Source organism: Gobio gobio (genome assembly GCF_949357685.1).
Source record: "Gobio gobio genome assembly, chromosome: 24".
Classification (NCBI taxonomy): Eukaryota; Metazoa; Chordata; class Actinopteri; order Cypriniformes; family Gobionidae; genus Gobio; species Gobio gobio.
In genome coordinates this window covers 34923630-34946129 of record NC_137120.1, presented here as the reverse complement: position 1 = coordinate 34946129, position 22500 = coordinate 34923630, and the positions used below count along the sequence as shown (strand labels likewise).

At 39.5% G+C, this 22500-nt stretch overlaps 1 protein-coding gene across 1 annotated transcript in view; it reads right to left on the bottom strand.

Moving 5' to 3' along the window:
* Nucleotides 1-22500, bottom strand: part of patj (PATJ crumbs cell polarity complex component) — a 168624-nt gene that overhangs the window by 117055 nt on the left and 29069 nt on the right. Inside the window, exons 13-19 of the mRNA XM_079808025.1 lie at nt 22025-22156; nt 14218-14297; nt 13849-13905; nt 13205-13339; nt 12026-12202; nt 11807-11875; nt 11243-11473 (exon numbers count right to left, since the gene is read on the bottom strand). Coding sequence (XP_079664151.1) covers nt 11243-11473; nt 11807-11875; nt 12026-12202; nt 13205-13339; nt 13849-13905; nt 14218-14297; nt 22025-22156 — 881 coding nt within the window. The remainder of the gene's footprint in view (nt 1-11242; nt 11474-11806; nt 11876-12025; nt 12203-13204; nt 13340-13848; nt 13906-14217; nt 14298-22024; nt 22157-22500) is intronic.

Here is a 22500-nt window from a genome sequence, read left to right as displayed (position 1 = left end):
TTTAAAATAATAGGTTTCTATTTTAATATACTTTAAAACATAATTTATTTCTGTGATGAAAAGCTGAATTTTCATCAGAGATTACTCCAGTCTTCAGTGTCACATGATCCTTTAGAAATCATTCTAATATGATGATTTATTATCAATGTTGCTTAATATTTTTTTCAGAAAAAAGAAATGAGAAAATAGAAATATTTTGCAACAATATACACTACTTTAAAAAAAAAAAAAAATTAATACTTTCTTTCAGCAATATGTTAAAGTGATTAAAAAAAGAGTAAAGACTTCTAGAAAAATATTTCTATTTTGAATAAATGCTGTTCTTTTTATCTTTTTATTCATCAATGAATCCTGAAAAAAGTATCAGAAGTTCCCCCCGAAAATAATTAAGCAGCTTCCAACATTGATAATAACTGAGAATCAAATCAGCAAATTAGAATGATTTCTGAAGGATCATGTGATCCTTCACAATATCACGATAGTGACATGAAAACGTACTTCATACCAGAAATGACTCTGCGACCCACACATTAAAATCTACTTTCAAAAAGAGCGTGATAAACTTGCTGGAAGGCCAAATGAGGCCAACTTCCCACTCCAACAACCCAAGTGCCACAGTATCAATCACATCTCTGGGGAGCTCTGCCATAAAACTGCAATTCAACCGATTTGATGTCTCCAACAATATATTTCATGACCCATATGGGTGGCTTTTATGTGGCATATGACAATATAAAAGTGATTAACAAGTAGTTATTTGAGAGTAAAAACTGAGCGGGAGCGCGGTCATTAGTAATCTCATCTATCTGCCCATGAACATTTACGACCAACCATGTCAAAAGACCGGCTGAACACCCAATCCTTGCAATTTTTGAGATTTCTGACATCTGTAGTTGACACCATCTTCGGACAGGGCCACAAAAGACAGGTTCGAATCAAAAAGACCACTCAGAACAAGGAGATACCATATTATTGACAAGGAGTTTTAGCAATGAACTTCAGTGGAGGCCCTGATCGAAACTGTGGACTGCGGACCAGGAAATTTCACCAAGCCCAAACATAAAAAGTGGGTCAGCAAACCCAACAATTACTGCCCCCTGATTACCCAGTGAGCCACTGCTGCACGGTAAGCAGACGAGAAGAGAACAGCAATTTCAGAGCGAGAGGAACTGAGGCCTGCTAGAAGGGAAAGAATGAGGGAAAAAAAGACAGGAAAAAGTTGGAGAGAGGATTTGAAGTTCCACTCCAGCTGGCGCTTTAGGAGGACACAGGCTGCATTGTCCGGCTGCCGGGTTCCAGCCAAGCATGCTTTGCTTTCCAAGCCCTGCTCTCATCCCACATGGCTAGTGATGTCAGTAGAGCAGCTTTTATATGAAAAAAAAAAAAAAGCCAAGGGGAACAGGCCAGCACAGGGGGCTCCTTATACGACAATACGTCACCTGCTACGGAATAAAAACGATGATCAGTATGGATGTTCCCCTGAGCGATGGAAAGTAAGACAGCTAGGTTGCCCCATTTCTTATTCACGTTTCCATCCGAGTGTTCATATGATTTACATGGTGTACAGTACACGGCTCATTGGGAGTGCAGCGGCCTTCCATGATTCAGGTGTGAGGAACATCGCAGGATCCAAAAAAAACAAAATCGCAGAAGTTCCTGGCTGGTGTTGTACATTACAAAATTTCCACACAACCACCGGCAGCTAAAAATAGCCAGTCAGAATTGGATTCAATCAGTTTAGGGCAACGCTAACAGTTCCGTCATGATGTTTTCCTGTGGTCTACATAACCTCAATAATGGTCGAAAGTCTCTGCTAGCTAACAGATGGGCACGAGCATTGGTGCCCGGAATGGATCTCCCATATTTCTTGCTGGCTTAGGTTCACTACTGTCTCCTCCAAGCATTCCCTTTGCTGGCCCTGCTTGTCGAACGAGATGAAATTCTTCAGTGTGGTGTCAGGCGGACAGTAAATCTGCCGTTTTGCTGAAATCAACGGCAGGCCAAGTCATCTGTTTCGCTCCTGCGCTCTGCCTCAGCTTCAATCTTGCTGAACAGAATACCAGGAACTCCGGGATGTCTGTCTCTTGCTTTTTCTCTTTTAATCCTTCTTTTGGTTGTTCTGACCGTAGTTGCCTTGAGAGGAGAACCAAGGATGCCACCTCCAAGGACAAACAAATTGCATAATTACATCAATTCCTCAAAACTAGCCCACTAGAATAGTCTGCTTTAGTATGTTTGCCTCACTTCATGACGCTTTTCTTCAAAAAGAGTTTGGGAATCTGAAAACTTTAGGGGCTTTTGCACTGGAGGAACCTTTTCATAGCTCCTAGAACTATTGGTGGAAGTGCCCACTTTTGGGCGTGTTCACACCGCAGGAACTAGGAACGAATTTAGCCGTAGGAACTCCTTTTGGGGGAACTAAATTAGCTCCTACTTCAGAGTAGGGTCTAACCCAGAACAATAGGAACTACCAGTGACATAAGTGTACACTGATTCGCACGCGAAACACCAGCACCCGCCATTTTTTAAAAAGCAGTCTACACACACAGATTATAGCCTATATATTTACTCCAGAAACAAACTGTTCTGAACATGGAAAACAGTGAAAGATGGACTGCTCAACCTTTACACTAAGGAGAAAATCCAACGCAACTTTGAGGGGACCAAGCGAAACATGAATATGTATTTCTGTTCAGCTAGCGACATTGGCCATCAACCACACGACAAGCGCAAATTCTTTATCATTTATGGTCTACTTTCTTTGTATAACAGTTCTGTCTAATAGCGTATTTGACAGGACTGTTAAACAGATCATAAACTAATGGAGAATGTGAGCGATACGTGCTCAGGCTCTGGTATTCTCAGCTCCGGCAAAATAAAAGTCACAACAAGAAGCAAGGCTTACGTCACTTCAGAGTTCCTACTGGCGGTGCGAATGCAACCAGGAAAATGGCCCTCTGGGAACTATTAGTTCTCGGGAACCACCCTGATGGCTAGTAGTGTTGTAGTCAAGACCACCTAATCCGAGACCAAGTTGAGACCAAGATCAATGTGTGTTGAGACCAAGACCGTGGGTGCGTCTCAATCAGCTCCCTGGTTCAGTAGTCAGGGCAATGATCAGTGAGTCAGCCCATGGACTTATGTCCTGATCAGTGCCCTGACTACTGAACCAGGGAGCTGATTGAGACGCATGCCAAGACTTTGAGGGGTTGAGACCAAGTCAAGACCAAGACCAAGGCAGGACGAGAGCGAGTCAAGACCAAGACCAAGACCATACCAGCACTCCTTAAATTCATAGAGATCCACATTACCACCAGAGAAATGACTTATAACTTATAATAAATTACTATATTAAATATAATTAGAATAAGACACTATATATAGCTGTTACCAATCAAATTAAATCATTAACAACAAAATTGTTGTTACCTACAGAGGTGATACAGAAGATGCATCTGAATTGGTAAATTGCAAATGCATAAATAATGTTGAGGAAAATTATTGAATGTTTGTTAAAGCAATATGTTTGCAGTCATACTAAAATTTGTGGAAACTGCTCTCTTGCTCTTGATTGCTCTATTAGTTAATTATATCACGTTATAAATCCAGATCTCATACAAGAACTTTTTTCAACAATATCTTGAATTTTGTGAGCATTTGTATTCATTTTTGGTGACATTTTTTGACACAATCCCTAATTAATTTCTGAATCGGCACAATAAATAAATCATATTAGAAATAGGTTATTGATTGCATCTGAAGCAGTAAGTTTTACATCCAATCACATTAAAGCTACACTGTGTGATATTTTCCCCCATCTAGCGGTTAAAAGGTATTTGACCATCCAGTGAATATTAGTTTCTCTTCCTCTCAATTCCGATTTCGTTTTAACTCCTATGGTGGCCGATTTAGTCCAAGATTAACATGGCTTCCAGTTCGACCTCGTCCACATTCGACACGGTGCCATCGAGTGTTAAAACGCGAAAAGGCGAAGCTTGAATTCACGGGTATGTCCCTCTTTGGCTAATGTACTTTCAAGATGGAGGGGCAACATGGCGACCCGCATTCGAACCCCTTACCCGTATGTATTTTCAACGGCATATTATAAACTTACGAGAATACTTCATTACTTGAAAGAAGTAAATATACATTAATGAGCACTTATATTTTTGAAAGAACTAAGTGTTTTTAGCTAAGAATAAACTAAAAAAGTTACACAGTGTAGCTTTAATGATGTTAATAAATAAATCAGGCAATGCACGGGCAATTTAGTAATATCCTAGCAGTTGTGGCCATGACCGGTCTTGAAACAAAATCCCAAGTCCTATTAGTCCGAGTCCAAGACAAGACCAAGATCAAGACCAAGACCGGTCTTGAGTACTACAACACTAATGGCTAGTTCCTAGAACTAAGTTACTAGAACTACCCAATGCGAAAACCCCTTTTATTTGGGTATAAGGCCATTTTAAATGACTCACATCAATATTTTCCAGTGCATTTGATTCTATGAAGCAAAGAATTTAAGCAACAGCGTTACTGCAGGTGGCATGTCACACAAAGGTCAAAGCATGGCAGAACGCTACCACCTTTATTTGCTTTGACAATTGTTCACTTACTGTTGTCACGCCACTAGCTGTGGCATTAAAATAGCGAGGTGCATTGAAGTCTTAATGCTAGTCATGTAAAAAAGTCAGCATGAGGAGGAGGAACAATGCATCAGCTATTGTTTTTTTTATAAAACTTACTGCGGTGGGCAGCTGTTTGACATAGGAACAGGTGGCACAGACAGTGCAGAAATGACAATGGCAGTAAATCGAAACAAATCTCCCTCGGATCTGCTGCAAATTTTGGAAGACACCATTAACAAACAACAACATGATGTTACATCCATTGTTTATGGCTGAAAAGCATAATGCATATCCTTCTTCAACATTGTCAGGATGGTGTTCTGCAGTCGATTTGGTAGCTTATTTTCCTGCGACGGTAATAAAATAGCCCTTGGTCAGTTTCTGCAGCTTCGGGCCACAGAATAAATAAACAACGATAAATAAATAATAACACAATGGGATGATTTATGACTCTCCTTTAAAGCATTCACTGGATGAGACTAAATGCTGTATTGATGTGCAGGTTAGGCTCTTTGAACCATCGAAAATGATTCAGAAATTTATTCTCTCAGATCTCTTCTCCTTGGACAGCATGAATTATTGGAGCCATGCATTCACAACCTACATAACAAATAAATTTGTTTTGCACAGCAAGAGTTTACAGCCCACAAAACGGCATTTGTAGACGCAAGAACCTTCTGAGAACATTCAATTCAGCATGTTCTTCATGCTATAATTTCACACTACAAGTTTATTATTTTTGTGAACAGAGACATTTTTCTTTTTGAAGCCAGTGTAGGGCCGACATCCAACCCAAACAGAGGGTTGTGTTAAGCTACATTCCCTTTGGACAGCTTACATCTACCCTGAACCCTTTTCAGAAGAGCTGCTCAATCATACTTCAGTTCAGCCTGGCAGCACCATGACTTCATATACGCAACATTCAATCGTTGAGAACTTGTAAAAATGACTTTTAAATGGGCATGAATATAATCCCACTTAAAACCATCACAGCTCGACTCTTCAGATCAGATGACCTTCAAGACTCTTCAGATCAAGATGACCTTCATTAATCTCCATTACCAGGATGGCTAGGACGACCAAGGGGGTCCTTCTCGTGTTGCAATGTAGTGCTTTTTACTTTGAGATCCCCTTCTTGTCAGAGCAAAAAACTGAACCGTGACTCAAATGATTTTGCCGTCGCCACTTCAGGTCACTCACGCAGTCAGGGGTGTCATTTAGGGAAGAAAAACTCCCTGGTTTCCAGCTGTCAGTGTGACCGTGGGCTCCCATCAATCTAACTGCGGTTACAAGGTCTCCTTGCTTTGGGGGCAACTAGCGGTTGAGATGAGAAAGAAGAGAAGAAGGGCGGTAGAAAGAGGGGGAGATTGAAGGTTCTCGAAGGCTCCGAGCATGTCTGCAGGTCTTGACGTGGCCTTATCAACTCAGGCCTCTTACTGGAGAGAGCGGCAAAATCGATTTCCCCCTTGCAGACTGGAGAGGCCCTGGCCCGTCTGCCGCGGGAAACAGAAAAGAAGTCAAGAAGAAAGGTTGAGAGATTCTTCCTCCATTAGAAGACCGTAGAAGACCATACCCATCATTGCATTGTGGGAGTTGCCCGCTTTAGTCTTTCTGGCAATTCCTTACAGCTCATACATTTATGGACATTTTAACACTTCTTTCACAACTCGGCAAATGCCTAAACACCCCTCCTCCTCCTCTGAATCAATTCCCACCCATCATGCATCAGGCCCTCGGGTTGAAAAGCGTTCGTTTCGGTGCAGATAAGCAAACATACGGGGCTAGGTGGAGGGGGCTCAGCTGGTGCAGAGCACGAAGACGGTGAGTTCGACCGAGGGGAAGCTGAACAGGTCAATATGGCTTCCAATAAACCCCAGGGTGCACCAGCAACTCTTCCAGAAGATCTGCAAAGTAAGCTTTAGTACTTCAGCCTCTTCGTGACAATGATCTATGATCCAAGTTGCAGGCCTGTGAATTTCTTCTCTCGCCTTGGTGGGGATGAGATCATCTCAAATTCAGACCATCGATGCGGTATTGATGCAATTCGTTTGTACTTGTTTATGGTGCAAAACCAAACAAAAAAAGCCTTGCGTAGCTTCATACAATCTCATAATGGCAATAAAAAAGACAAACAAAGGACTTTGAGTCAGCAAAACATATTTTTTGTAGCTCAGAGCCTAAGGACTCTGTCCCTAGTTCCCTCGTCCCTCCTCCATCTTCATTCCTTCATGTACCCGAGAGATGAAGAGAAAGGAAGAATTTAAGGGATCACTGCTCAGGTTATCGCCATTAAGCAGCAATGTAATGTCGCCGCGGCCCCCATCACTCACGGCAGCCTCCGACCAGGAAAGAAGCATACCTTACCATTAAAACACGATCCCCGTTCACATTCGCCATGATGCGGCAGCCATTTATTACAGTCCTGATGAAGTTGCGAAAGAATGAGCATGCTCCTGCCAATACTATTTCCCTGCATGAAATCAATTGAAACCCATGGCTGGATAATATAAAACACGAGGCGTCCCACAGGAGCGGTGGAGAGCAGGACTGCGGGAGAGGTTCTGCATTCTAAGTGGCCTCGTTACATGATCACTTCTGATTCAGGATCAACGTGCAGTTATGTACTAACCCTGATTAGAGGGCTAATGAAGGAAGGAGGAAAGCAGCTTTTCGTACTAAGTGAGGAGAGCAAAGGGTTTGACGGTTGGCACAGGGCCAGATAAACAGCGGCGGCCCTAGTCGGAAAGGTTTCACTGCTTTCTTTTGTTCAGTGTCCAAAGACTTGTGACATCAACGCACGTTTCCTGTGATCACACTTTAGTAAAGACCAGGGGGATTAATTGATTCCAGTCTCCTTTCTCCTTTTTCCCCCTGCTTAAAGGAACTCTGATACAAAATGTGTGAATGGCACACTTTACTTATAGATAAATGGTACTGTTTTTTAACTAAATGTAACATTTTATGGTCTGATATTGTTATTTTGTCTATTTATCACAGTTTTTGAAAGGCAGCAGTATTCATTCAACATTATGGTCAGGGTGTGTTCTAAACTGCAGACGTATAAAACTTCTCCCTGATAATTTATTCTAATCAACTTAAAGTTTCCACGCAATCGTCAGTTTTTTGGGGTTTTTTTTAGCCTTAATATGTTATCCATTTTTTGTTTAGTTGTTGTTTTTTGGCAAACTTTGTTAGAGTTTGTTAAGAGTTTGTGATTTAACTTTTCTTATATCTGTTTGCATGCTGAATTGTGATTGATTGGTCTTGTGCATATATTTATTAATTTATAGCTGGTTTTACTGACTGAAAATACTTTCACCCAAAAATTACAATTACCCCATGATTTACTCACCCTCAAGCCAACTTAGGTGTATATAACCATCTTCTTTTAGACTAACTCAATCGAAGTTGCACAGATTTTAAGTCCAAAAGAGCGCATCCATCCATCTTTAAAAGTAATCCAGGGGGTTAATAAAGGCCTTCTGAAGCAAACTTTTTGTAAGAAAAATATCCATATTTAAAACTTTATAAAGTAAAATAACTAGCTTCCAGCAGACAGCCTATGCAAGTCGACTTATGGCAAAAGAGTAACCCCTTAAGCGATGTACAACGGAAGATGTAAGAGACGCAAGCTTTGATGCCTCTCGCGGTTCAAACTAGTGATGCACCGATCCGATACTCAATATCCGCCATTATTTGCCGGATAGGGTATCGATCAGACAGGACCGATCCAAATCCGATACTGTGCGTATAATATTCAGTGTTATTGTTAAGCCCCAGTGCCCCACAAAAGGCACAAAAACATTATAAAGCATCATCAACTCTTCTTCGTGCACCATATAAAGTGTTCTGAACAGTGTTAATTTCGTTGACGAATAATTTGTCATAATTTTCGTCAACAACCTTTTTTCACTGACGAAAACGAAACGATAACTAAATAAAAACTAGTGTTGGATGACAAAAACTATGACGAAAACGTACTGTCATTTTCGTCAACAAATAAAAGTGAGACGAAAATGTTAGGGAGGGACGATTAGGGAAGAGATCCAGTCAGAACTGATATCCTGTGTATGCGAACATTTGATTTGAACTGATCTAACCGCTGGAAACCACGGCTCTGCTGAGCTTCTATGGCTCACGCATCCCCAATACAGCGCTCCAGAGCGGCTCAATCAATGAATAGCGCACGTTTATGCCAGGCAATTGTTTAGGAACTAATGCTGATGAGTAATGACAATGTTTACTTTACCATTTTTATATAGTAATATGTTGTAGACGATTGTAACTGAATATTTTATCTCCCTCATCTGAACTTGAAGCATTCTGCAACTGCAATAGTAAGGTGGAGACAGTTCAAAATAAGAGTCAATGTGTGTTTCGAGCATGTTTATAATTAAAAGTCACGCATTATATATTCGTTTTTGCTTACACAATAAACTATATTTAATTTAATTCCCATTTAATTCATAGTCAGGAGGAAAGACCAGTATTTGACACATATTCAATAAAGTATAAGGGTTATAAAAGTAAACTAAAACCATAAAAATCTTCATTACTTGAAATTAAATAAATGTTAACTAAAATGAAAAAATAAATAAAAAAACTTATTTGAAGCTTTAGCTTAACCTGACATGGCTTACTAACTAAAACAGAAATACAAAGTTATAAAAACTATATAGATGTTTTTAAAAAAACAAACAAAAAAGTGAATTGAGCTCTCTTTCGTGTATTTTTAATGTCAAAAACTAAATGATGTCAAAATGTCAGTTCAAGTGGCAGTTGGTTATGTTATGCTTAAATGCTTAATGTATTACAATTTAACTAAACTCATTAGATTTTAGGAGACTAAAATCTTATGATATTTAGTCGACTAAAACTAGACTAAAACTAAATGGCATTTTAGTCAAAAGACTACAACTAAAACTAAATCAAAATATGCTGTCAAAATTAACACTGGTTCTGAAGCCATTCCATAGTTTAATGTGAGGTAAAGATGAATATTTAATCATTAAATTCAAGTTCACGCGAATGCTTCCCTCCGCTGCGTCTGTCAGACATTCTTCATTCAGCTTTAAACTGTGTGTCGCGTTCGATACGACAGTCAACATGATGAAACTCTCTCCAAGATGATTCAGTGTTCCTGTTATTACGCTTGATCTGTATATAACGCTCTATGGTTTTGCATAACTTGACTATCTTGCTGGAATTTAATGCTGTAAATCGTGTTAACATTACTTTCTACCGGGTGTCTGATAGATCACAACACTGGACTAGAGATTGTGTTGTTCTTCACACACGGTAACTGAAGTGTTAAACTGTTAAAAGAAACGCCTCAGTAAAATATTGCATAGATAGAAACACTACGCATAGATATATCTTCCCTTTGTGTTTTAAAGTTGAACTTTTCAATGCGGACGGAGCGGCGCGCTGTGACTCTGCTGCTCTCTATTGGAGCCGTTAGTATTATAATACCTTTAGGCTATGAAAGATTATTAATAGCCTTTCTTGTTCTGTCCCATCTATAATATGTTGCTGCCTCATTAAAAAGCTGCGTTATACATTTAAAATAAATGTCTTAATTTCTTATTATAGGCCCTATATCTATAAATATATGTACTTTTACAACATTTTACCAGATTTAGAGCTACACTTATTCACTTTTATGGTCCCCTACTAAATGTTTAGATTTTATACAATTATTGTGCACTTGTGATTTTTCACAAGTAACATTTTGTGCTTTTTATTCACTAATCTAGTTTATCCACCGTCTAGTTTATAGTAGTATTTTTGTCATAGATTGTGATTTATTTTTTATAATTTGTTGTTTTTCTTTATAATGAAGTTGTCTGTATTTAGTAGATTGTGTTTAACTCACAAAAGAGTGATTATCAGTTCAACACACTGAGGTATAGAAATTTTACATAGATTTAAACAGAACTGCATTGGTATCGGAATCGGCCGATACTCAGAATTTTAAATATCGGATCGGATCTGAAAAAAAGGTATCGGTGCATCCCTAGTTCAAACTAATAGAGCTGGGCAACAAACTCAAGCTCCTCTTCTCTTATATCGAAATCCTCAGACAATTCCTCTTTAAAAATTCTCTTCAGCGCTTCAGCGTTCGTCAATACGTCATGAGTCAGGTCAGGTGTTACTCTTTCGCCGTAAATCGATGCGTACGGCCATTCAGCTAGTTATTTTAGTTTATAAAGTTTTAAATATGGATTTTTTTCTGACACAAACGCATCACTTCACTTCAGACGGCCTTTATTAACCCCCTGGAGTCATATGGAGTACTTTTATGATGGATGGATGCACTTTTTTGGGCTTCAAAATATCGTCCCCATCCACTGCCATTATAAAGCTCGGAGGAGCCAGGACATTTTTTACTATAACTCCGATTGTATTCGTCTTCAAAAACGCCATATACACCTAGGATGGCTTGAGGACGAGTAAATCATGGGGTAAAATTCTTTTTTGGGTGAACTATCCCTTTAAATCTATTTTTGCTTTGCAAACACTTCTTGAAAGGCAAATCTTTTTTCCGCATGATATTTCCTAGATAAATAAATATATAGAAAAAAAGGTCAAAAAGAAAAGAGGAAATTCCCCACCTGATAGTCTAGTATGCTGAAGCCTAGACCTCGCTCTCCTTTCTCTAGTTCTAGCACCTGCACATTCGGAGACCATAGAGCCAGTTCCCCTTCATCCTCCTCCTCTTCTTCTTCTATTTCTTCTTCTTCGTCATCCTTCTCCTCTTCCAAATGCTTTCTCTCAGGGCCGCTTGACTCTAGAGGCTCTTCATCATCATCTACCTCCCGCTCCATTGCCAATTGCTGACGATCCTGAAAAGAAAAGCACAAATCATGGTGAGCTAGCAGTGGTTCTCAATTGGTGGGTTGTGACCCAAAAATGGCTTGCAGGTCTGTTCGGTCGATTAATCAATCAAATGCTCAAATTAAACAAACTATAAAAGACAAGTTGATCATGGTACCAATTGTTCATTGAAATTGAACTTACTGAGATATAAATAATAAATGTAATGAATAATATAATGAATTAAATAATGATTTTTTTGTATGATATCCAATGTAAAATCTGGATCCTGAAGCAAAAGTAATAGATAACCACTGAACTAAAATTCAGTAGTAACGTTTAATTAGTGGATATGGACAAACCTGTAACTTTTCCCTCAAGCTGTTGCGTAGACTTGTATCTTTGGCCAACATGGAGAGATTATTCTCAATCTGTACATTTAATACAAAATGAGAAAACATTTTATTTTACAGTTCTTTTTAAAGTATTGGCTAATTCCGAGTAACTTGCCAAAGTAAATTTTACTATTTGCTGGTTGTTTGGTGTTCATTTTGGACCCTGTGCATGTATGTTTCTGTTACCTGCTCCTGTAAGCTGGCTGACGGGCTGGATGAGTGCCACTCTTCAGATTCAGGGTGGTATTCGCTGCCCTCTTCAGCGAGGCGTCTGCAGCAAACCAAAGTAAAGGGAGGAGGAACCTCTCTGAGGAACGCAACAGCCTCTCGCCTAGACTTCCCATACAACTGCACGCCATTTACCTTCAAATACAATACACATTTTATTGGGAGAAACTTCACTTATAAAGAATGTGCGCACCGTTTCCTCGATCAGTCAGTAGGGGAACTAAAAAATGGTCATTTATAAACTGTAACTTATTTTATTTGACAAGGGTGAGACAAAAAAAATTATATTAACATTGTATGGGGTGCTTATTAGGCCAGTGACTATATTACACAGTCTCTGTGACATCCACTAGTCATCTTTGATTGGCATTTCATGGAGTGGGCAAGCCTGGAGCTGCTATGGCGAGTGGGGGCGGCACTGTGCCATCTGCCCAAACCAGGGGGAAGCCATGGGCTCCACACATGCCACACACACACACACACACACACACACACACACACACACACACACACACACACACACACACACACACCATTGGGCTTCCAAGCATCTAGCAAGGCTAAGAGAAGTATATTAGGATACTGGTTACACTTAAATTAGGGATTTTCATAAAAGATTCCTCAACAAATGCATTAGCCCCAGGACATCGCCTTGAGGTACGCCTCATCTCCATATAAGCCACTTCCCCTGCAGCCCTGCAAATCTTCCCTACTTTAACCAGCCACGCTCCTGCCAACAGCAACAGGCTGAAGGCACAGCGGCCCTCGGCCACCAGACCAGGTGGGAGGGGGAAGTTTAGAGGGAAGGGGGCAGGAAGCAAGGCCAGTGGGGAGGTTAGGGCAGGGGACAGTCATGCAGATGGCCTCGGTCAGACTTAGGAGCCCTCCTGCCAGAACATCTATGAGCCAGCAGCAGCAGCAGCAGCAAGCCTTCCTGGAGGCTTGGTGCTGGCAGGATGCAAAGGTCAGTGTTATTAAGGCAACTGAGAAGAGGCTCACCAAAGCAAGCCAAAAGCAACACCGCAGGCTGGCCAAACCCTGGAAGCACACCTAACCATAATGCCAAACAGAGACGGTGTAGGGAGGACCCACGTCGCCAGTGTAGATGCGGGTTAATGCTCTTTAAAATGACTTTACCTCCAGAAGTTCATCCTCTGGTCGAAGTAGCCCATGTTTTGCCACCGGGCCCTCAGGAGCCACTGTAGAAATGTAGTGGTGTCCATCAAAAGAGTCTAGTTCCACGCCCAAGCGCATTGTGTGTATTGGAAGAAGCTGTAGAAACATCATTTCACAATTAGGCCAAGACTCACTCACATTGTGGTCATTACAGAGTCACGATTCAATATACATCTTGATATTTAAGTGTTTGCTAAAAAAAGGGTTTGAAATTTTTCTCATTTTTCTCCATTAAAAGGAATCATCATTTCAACCAAACACCCATGGTTGTATAGCTGTATTTACCTAAATATATATTTTCTAAAACATAAAATATTAAAAGCGAGGTGAGGACTTGAGGACACCCTTTTGTGTGATCATGCATACAAATTGTTCAGGGTTATGAACTGATCCATTGAAGCAAATTGATTAAAGGAAATTAATTGAATGTAATATCGTAAATGCTCTCATGCTTGCAAGTAATGAGACAAAGAAGGATTGCTCGTGACTAACTTGTCTCCATCTCCACTATATATTATGATTATTAGATAGATCGCCCAGCCCTACTATAGTGCTGAACGAATGAACGAATGATTCATAAATTGTGACTGCCGTTTCCATGTTACCTTGGAGTACTTCTGTAGCTCAATATCATCTTCTATGACAGGGTCTAGCTGCACAACCTGTAAAAAAAAATCAAATATAATGCAGATTATATAAACACAAAACAAAACAACTCCATAGGTAACCTGTTGCGGTCAACACACTCCCTTTATGGTAAATAAACCCAAACAACAGTATGTCAGCACATGATCTCAAATTCAATAGGAGTCAACTGAGGCAATCTACAGCCAGATTTAGCTGGTCGATCGAACATCTCTTATCACAGCATGCGTAAGTGCCGGCAGTTCTTGCTGATGTGCAGTTTGCTTCATGTTTAATTGAGAGCCGCACTTAGCATCTGTTAACATTACTTCCCCTTCGTTTTTGCTTACCATAACATCGTAATGCGGACCAAGCGCCTGCTCCCATTTAGCGCGAAGCTCCATCTCCGTCAGCGGGGCCGGCTCTTGCACTACAACACACACACAATAATGAGAGCAGCGTTTAAAGTCAATTACCGCCATTTGGGTGCCCACTGTCCGTGACAGAGTGAGTGGAAACGTATGACATTAATGTCAGGTGCCGCATACTAGCATGGGATTGATGTCAAGCTGATGGATGAATATAATCAGAGGGCTGAGAGTGCGCCGAGGGCAAGAGTTGAGAGAGGAGTCAGCAGTGATACTGCAGAAAACGACAACGGGACGCCAGGGAACACTATCGGCTGGAAGCCCAAAGGGCAATGGAGGCAAATAAACGGGTGGAACAGCTTTTATGGGCACTTGTGACCCTTAACTATGATATGGGGTGAGTGTAGTGTGGGGTTTCAGAGAAAATGTGCTCTGGGTAAGAAAACAAAAATGCTCTTCTGTAGCCCAAGTCGTAAATTTAAAAGGTACTTGCCATGAATACGGTACAATTTGGTGAGACACAAATCCCATGTTTTTTTGTGATACCTATTCAATATTTTGATTAAACTTAGCTAGCATGAAAAGCAGCTAGTTTCAAACATAATTGTTAATACACCTCCTTAGAATTTAGATTTTGGCCTGTTGTTGATCTTTTTGGTTGTATGCTACACATTAAAATCATACATCATAATGATGACTACCTGATTACTATTTCACCCTTATCCTTCCCTTAGGTCATTTTGACCCAAAAAAAAAGTTGAAAAAAAAAAAAGTGTTCATCTGACTTTTTTTCACACTTGAACCACGAATACACAAAACAAATTGACTGGATCAGAGAATTTTGTGTGGTTGAAATTTAAAAAAGTAACAAATCAGTCCCTCACGGGTCAATTTGACCCTCCTTAGGAATGAATGGAATACGAGTGTGTACATAGTATGAGTATAGAAAACCCTAAAAAAAGCGTAAAGTTAAAACTTTACTTTGTGTATCTGAATGCATTCTGAAGAGATTCTTAAATTATATTATTAATAATTTTTTTTAATAAATTTTATTATAAAGTTAAATAAAATAAAAATAAATAAATAAAAAAGGTACCAAAAAAATAGAAAAATTTTTTTTTCTAAAAATGAAATGATATAAGCTTTCTGGACCAGGACTTCAGACCATTTTGACCCGCGAGGGACTGATTTTTTACAGAGTGCAAAGGACAGATGAAGGTTCATCATAGTAAAAAAAGATTTTAAATGATTACATTTTAATGACCAAAAACAATATTTAGCTGTAATTTAAAAAATGATGAAAAATAATATACACCATCGTTCAAATGTTTTGGGTCGGTAAGATTTATTAATGTTTTTGAAAGTCTCTTATGCTCACAGAGGCCGCACTTATTTGATCGAAAACATTAAAAACTAGGCTAGAAATCTAGACGCACGCCTAGCGGCAGCAAATATAATTTGTAGCCAGGGCGTCTAGCAACTCTCCGTTGGCTTGCGAGCTGGAAAAACCAAACTCTAGTCGGGCCAATCACATCGTGTATAGAGTCGGTGGGCGGGCTTAACATAATGATGGCAGAGTTGCAGCGGTTCCGCGTGCTGCTTGTAAACAAAGAAGCTGGCGAACAGCGGTCTTTCGAATCGACTCTGAAAGAAGCTTTTCTTTAAGAAAAGAACAAAGAACGGCACTGAAGTCATTCTTAAGAAAGGAAGATGTGTTTAGAGTTTTGCCGACCGGATACGGCGAAAGTTTAATCGATCAACTAGCTCCGCTTCACCTTCTTCGTTGCTCTGGTTGGTTGTAGCGCTTCAACCGTTTACCCCGCCCCTCGGATTGAGCCCTGCCAATAGTGTGTTCCCAGACCCAACATCTTGATGTGGGTCTGGCTTGTCAGGCGAAGTAAAAACAATAATAATGTGAAATATTATTGTAGTAATAACTGTTTTCTATTTAAATACATTTGAAGTCTTCACTGTCACATGATCCTTCAGAAATCAGTCTAATATGCTGTAGTGTACATTTTATTAAAAACAAAAAATGAAAAACCTTGTATAAAATTCATGAAAAATAAGCTCCTTTTACTGACCACTTCAGAAAAACAAAGCAAATCCGAAAAAATAACTGCATTTTTCAAGAGTTTAAGTCCCGTGGACTGGTATGCTAAAGCATGTTACATTAAAAAGTAAAGTCAGTGAGTGAGTGAGAGCAAGGGATGCAGACCTGATTAAATTAGCATTTCTAACGCCTCACTCGCAACACCATTCATCACAAATGTTTGGCTACATTAATACACCAATGCATCGCTTCTACACGTGGGACGTCAAACCTCAGCCAACATCTGCAGACCAGGTGCGGCACAATGGAAAATATGGAGAACAGGGGAAATGTTGATCACGCCAATGGCTTGTTATGTTTATGTATCAGGAAAAACCTCGCTGACACTGACAAAGAATGTCCACCCCCTACCCAAACGTCACTCAACATTCAAATCGAGGGCATCACATGGGAAAAGTTACTACAGCCCCACAAAAGTGGAGTAAATGAGGTTTTACATAGTACTTCCTGTGGTTTTTAACTGCTGTGGGCGTTTCTGGAGCAACTGTGGACTGTAATTATACCAACGTGGACCGATTGTCAGCGCGTCTCTGTGATTGAGCGCTTTCACTGTCAACTTTCACAATGATTTTAATGGGTTGAAACGGCTGGTGTGACGGAACTTGGAAAAAGCGCAGAAAACCCGGCAGCAACTAGTCCGTGTTGTCCACATTTTTTTATATATTTTTTTATAGTAGGGCTGAAACACATCTGTTTCCACAGACTTTCAACTTTACATGACACAAAAGAAACACATTTAATGGCACTTCCAGGGTAGTTATCTTTAAAATCGAAGTTGTGAAACCTCTCAGTTCGCGCTTATCAAATGTCACATCAATGTACCAAAACAGTCGAGCATTATCCATAAAGAAAATATTTAAACATCTACACGCTCACATGGCAGTATAATTTCTAAGACCACAGGGGGAAAAAAGTTGGAGGTGAAAGCATGATTAAAGCGGTGTGTGTTTTGACTTGAGGGCGGCTATCGTTTTACACGTGCTATGATTCCAGCTTTGGGAAATGAGTCCATGACAACCGATCATTGTTATCCCGGGCATGTATTGGCGCAGTGCAACAGAACGCTTTATTTAGGAGTTTGGCAGGTACCGGGTCTTGTCCGGATTAATTAGGGCAGAATGTAACCAGAGCTCCGGGCTGCTTCGGCCTCAGCCAAGGCCTGCTCTTCCGCTTCCAGTCCGCCTATCGCCATATTTATATCTACCAACAAGCAAGACTGAAACAATGCCTGCTAAGCTCGGTGTAGAAGCTGGCCTGAATCTGACCTCCATCCAGAGGGGAGCGCAACCGGATCGGATTCCTCAGCCTAAAGCCCAAAGTGTACTTCGCTTTTTTAGAATACAGAGTACATGACGAAAAATCCGCCATCAGCATTATTTTTCTAAGCTCGCACATGCACCTTTTTTTTTTTGCTTTAATTAGTTTGTTCACACGGTGGCAACACTGCCCATGCCCGTTGTTTCACACTCAAAAAGGAAAAAAAAGAAACAAAAAGACGAAACAACAAACAACTTGAGAAACAACAACAGTAGACGTTTATATACAACCCTCTACACACCCCTTGGCAATAGAATCGCCATTGGCTAGTAAAAATGTGTGTTTACTCGCCAGACTGATATACTATTTTATTTATATTAGCGCTGTCAAATCGATTAATCGCGATTAACCACATCCAAAATAAAAGTTTGTTTCCATAATATATGTGTGTGTTCTGTGTATAATTATTATGTGTCTAAAAAAATGCACACAAAAGAAATGTTTTTATATTTATATATAAAATATTTATATTTATATTAGTGCTGGGAATCGATTAAAAAAAAGTAACTAATTAATCAATTTTTTTCTGTAATTAATCGCAAGTTTTAAATATTTTAAGTTTTTAATATTTTGATATTATAATAATTTCAGTTACTCTCCAAATTAATGTAGAAACAATTTAAAGACAGTATATTTTAAATATGTGTTGTAATGGCATCTTTTTATGAATGAAGGCCAGTATCACTGATACTAAAGTCTCTATGAAACATTAATGATGTTACATTACAGTATAACTGAAAGCTCCCAATTTCAACATTTATTAGGCTTTAAAAGAAACAACTTTTAATTTAAGTGAACTTAAAACCAGGGCTCGACATTAAGCCTGTTCACACGCTTGTCCTTCGGACAAGTAAATCTGTCATTCACTTGTCCGAGTAAAACATTTGCTTGTCCGGATTTTTTTTGTAAATGTAATCTATTCTGAAGCAATATTCTCACCAGTGTTTAATCATTTTTGACATATTTAAATATGCATATTTGTCATATTTGTACCTTTTTATAAAGGGCATTTTTCCATAATCTTATTAAATATAGGATATGCTTCAGCTTTCCTTTTATATTCTTAAATTTGATCTATAAATTAAATTAGAATAAGACACTATAGGCTGTTACCAATCAAATTAAATAATTTACACTGAAAAATTACAATTGCATTAAATAATGTTATGAGATTATTTTAAATATTTTTGAATAAATAAGAAATGTTGGAAAGATGAAACTAAACCACCAGTAGGTGGCAGCATGTGACCGTCTTAAAGGGTAACTAAACCCCTGCTCAGAGCTTAACTCCACCCACTGGCAATTTTCAAAAAATGCTGGAAAAGTGGGCAGAGCCCGGCGGACACAGAGGGGACGAACCGAGGGCGGGGCTGAGCGGAGGGCGTGCACCTGAGACCTGCAGTGATGGGTTGATTGACAGCTGTCTGACTCGCGAGTCGCAGAGATGGAGAATGACTGGAGTGACGCCAGCTTTGCAACAGAGCGGTCATTTCTCCTACCTTCACCTGAAGTGGAGGAGGGTGGATTGTCCGTAACAGACACAGACCCTCAAACTGCTCAAACTGCGTTAACTCCCGATGCCGACGATGCTAGTGAAGCAGCCGCGCAAGAGAACTGACCTAATCTATCTACGTCCGCGGCAACCACTTGCGTGTCAGGGTTTGAAAGTGCGTCTCATGTATGAAAATTATCTGTACACATGACGGGCGGCAATAATATCGCAAGAAAAGCCTGACGTGTACTGACAACTGCATTATTTAACCGTATTTTCTTCAATACAATGTTAAAGCAAGTGTCAAGTGAGTTTCATTCATAATGTTTACTTCATGTAACATGACAGTTCATACTGGAGTGAAGCCGTTCTCATCGTGTGATTGGGGGAAACATTTCTGAGGGCGTGGTGAGCTCGTGCCAGGGGCGTGGGTAGTGAGCCGTTGGAGGTACCATCCTACGTCACGATGTACCACAACGTCCAATAGGAAAATTCAACTGCAGTAGCCACCGTTCAACCTTAAGAGGGCAGAACTTTGGCGGTTTTACACCATATTTTATAGAATTAAAACACTTTATACTCAAATGTCAAAACATTTACTCGAATCAATGAACAGCATTAATAAAGCCCCATTATTACAGATCATTAACTAAAAAAAGTTGGTTTAGGGTTTAGTTACCCTTTAATAAGCGAGTCATTGAGGCGATTCAGTGAAACGGCTGAATCTTTCAAGAATTTGGCGGTCGTTTACGAATAGGCCATTGAATCTTTGATTCAACCGATTCATTAAAACGCTGAATCAATCACTAACACACGCTGTTGCTGTGAGATGCGTTACGGTTCTGCGGTGATATTTGTTGGAACTATTTTCGCTGCTGATATAGAACAAAACAGTCCATATTCCTTCTAAAATGTAAGTGACTTAATGTTAAATAATTGTTAATGGAACTGGCGTATGAAATCAGTGTCATTTTCAGTCGTGATGGTATTCAGGACACTCTTGTTAGTGTAATGTTGCTTAACTGTATCATATGTTATAAATATAAAAACTGCACAATTTTAACTGTGTATGTTAACTGAGTTTCTGTGTGTGAGCGGCGCTCATTTGTTTTTGATTTTCTCCTCGAGAAGCTGCTCGAGCCTCAACAGCACAACCTTGTTAACGTCAGTTCGTTTTATATTATCCACTATCGATCGCCACTTACACTAACTGAATGCAGAATCATTCTTGCACTTTGGTGATTCCCTAGTTATTTTTTGTTTTGACGTTTTAACCAGGATACTTGTCCGTCGGGCAAGTAAAATAGTTTTTCACTTGCCCCTTCAAAAAATCCACTTGTCCCGAACAAGCGTTAATGTCGAGCCCTGCTTAAAACAATCTTTACATAGACCCAAAATACATGTTATATTTACACATAGCCTTTCCTGTTAGACATATCAGAAATGTAATAGTTATCAAACACCTTTCTTAACTGCATAAATAATACATTAAATATAGATTAATCATCATTAAAGCTACAATTTTCTCTGTTCCCGTTGTTCTTTGATGAACATTAATGACAGGCATCATCAGTGCTCCTGTCACTTTAAGAGCGGCCGCTGATGAACATGACGCTGTCCCGCGCATCTCATTTCCTCACAACTCTTTAAGTTAATTTAAGATGTTATTTAACTAATTTAAGACTCCTAATATGAGCATACTCAAAATTGTCTGTGTTTTGCGATTCTGTCTTTGCGTCGAGTGTTTGTGTGTGTGTGTGTGTGTGTGTGTGTGTGTGTGTGTGTGTGTCAGAGTGTCCCTCGATTAGCTGACATGAGACGCAGCCACACAGACAGGACACTGACACACACACACACACACACACACACACACACACACACACACACACACACAGACAGGACATTGACATATAGCGCATTCTCTTGTGTCTTGTCGCGCTTTGAAGCATTTACATGAATAGGAGCGTGATCATGTAACGCTAGGCAAAAATGGACATAAAAACGGACGCTGCGTTATTTGCGTTAAATATTTTTAATGCGTTAAGCTGAAAAAATTAATCGCCCGCGTTAACGCGTTAATTTGCCCAGCCCTAATTTATATATAATATAAATAATATAAATTTATATATGAAAAGTATATACATGCAGATATTTCTTAAATATACTATCTAAAAATATTATATAATATCTATATCGAAATCTACATTTATATTATATATCAGGATATATAATATAATATAATATAATATAATATAATATAATATAATATAATATAATATATATATATATGTATATATATATATATATATATATATATATATATATATATATATATATATATATATATATATATATATAAGGGCTGTCAAACAATTAATCTCGACAAAGTGAACTTCAGCAACCTGGTGAATACTGGAATTAGCATTAAGCTAACATGCCGCCTCAGTAGCCATTGTATGTTTACGAAAGTAAATCGCTAGTTCCGTCTTCTCTAGGATATCACGCACGTGGTTAAAGACGGCAAGCAATGATTGGTCGGGAAGCAACATGTAGTCTGACATGTTTCTTGTCCATGAAACGACAAGAATTTCGGAGTCAAAATCGCATAATCTGACACAGTGACAAAGTATTGTGTAGTCTGTACCCGGCATTAGAATAAACAGAACAATATCGTGTTCTTGGTGTGAACGGGCCTTTAATTGGCGCATGAGCACCCAACCTATCATTTTAAACCAGTGAGCCAATCAAAACTAAGCTAAGGATGTTTTTACGAGTGGAACAACTGCTGTCAGGCTGACTTATATCATTTGATGTCTGCGATAGCGCCCAACATTGTTGAGCACCTGTATGTGCGTGAACGGACTCACTTTTCTCCTGCAGCTGTTGTTTGATCCCACTCAGAGCAGGGTCCATCGACTCCACCACAGAGCCCCTCTGATCCGCCCGCGCCTTGATCTCAGACGATCTCTTCAGAGACACACGCGACGACTCTCTCTGGACTGCATACGCACAAGCGTACAAAGATATACATTTCATTCTGAATCATGTGTAACCAGACAAAAACAGCAATGTATAAACATTCAAAAATATGAAGATCATAAAAACGGTCAGATTTGACACAGCTAAAGCTATAAATGTCGGGAGTTTTATTTTTACACTAATAAAAGCTCTTTGATGGAAACTCAAACACTCTCAAACATGTCAACAGCACGTCTCCTGAGAAGTATGGGCAGAGTTTTCCGGTTCATGAGACGAGGTCCCATGTAACTATTATACAGGCGTTCACCACACAGGCCTGTGGTTTTCCTGATTAAATATTGTGCAAAATAACCCGTGGAAGGTT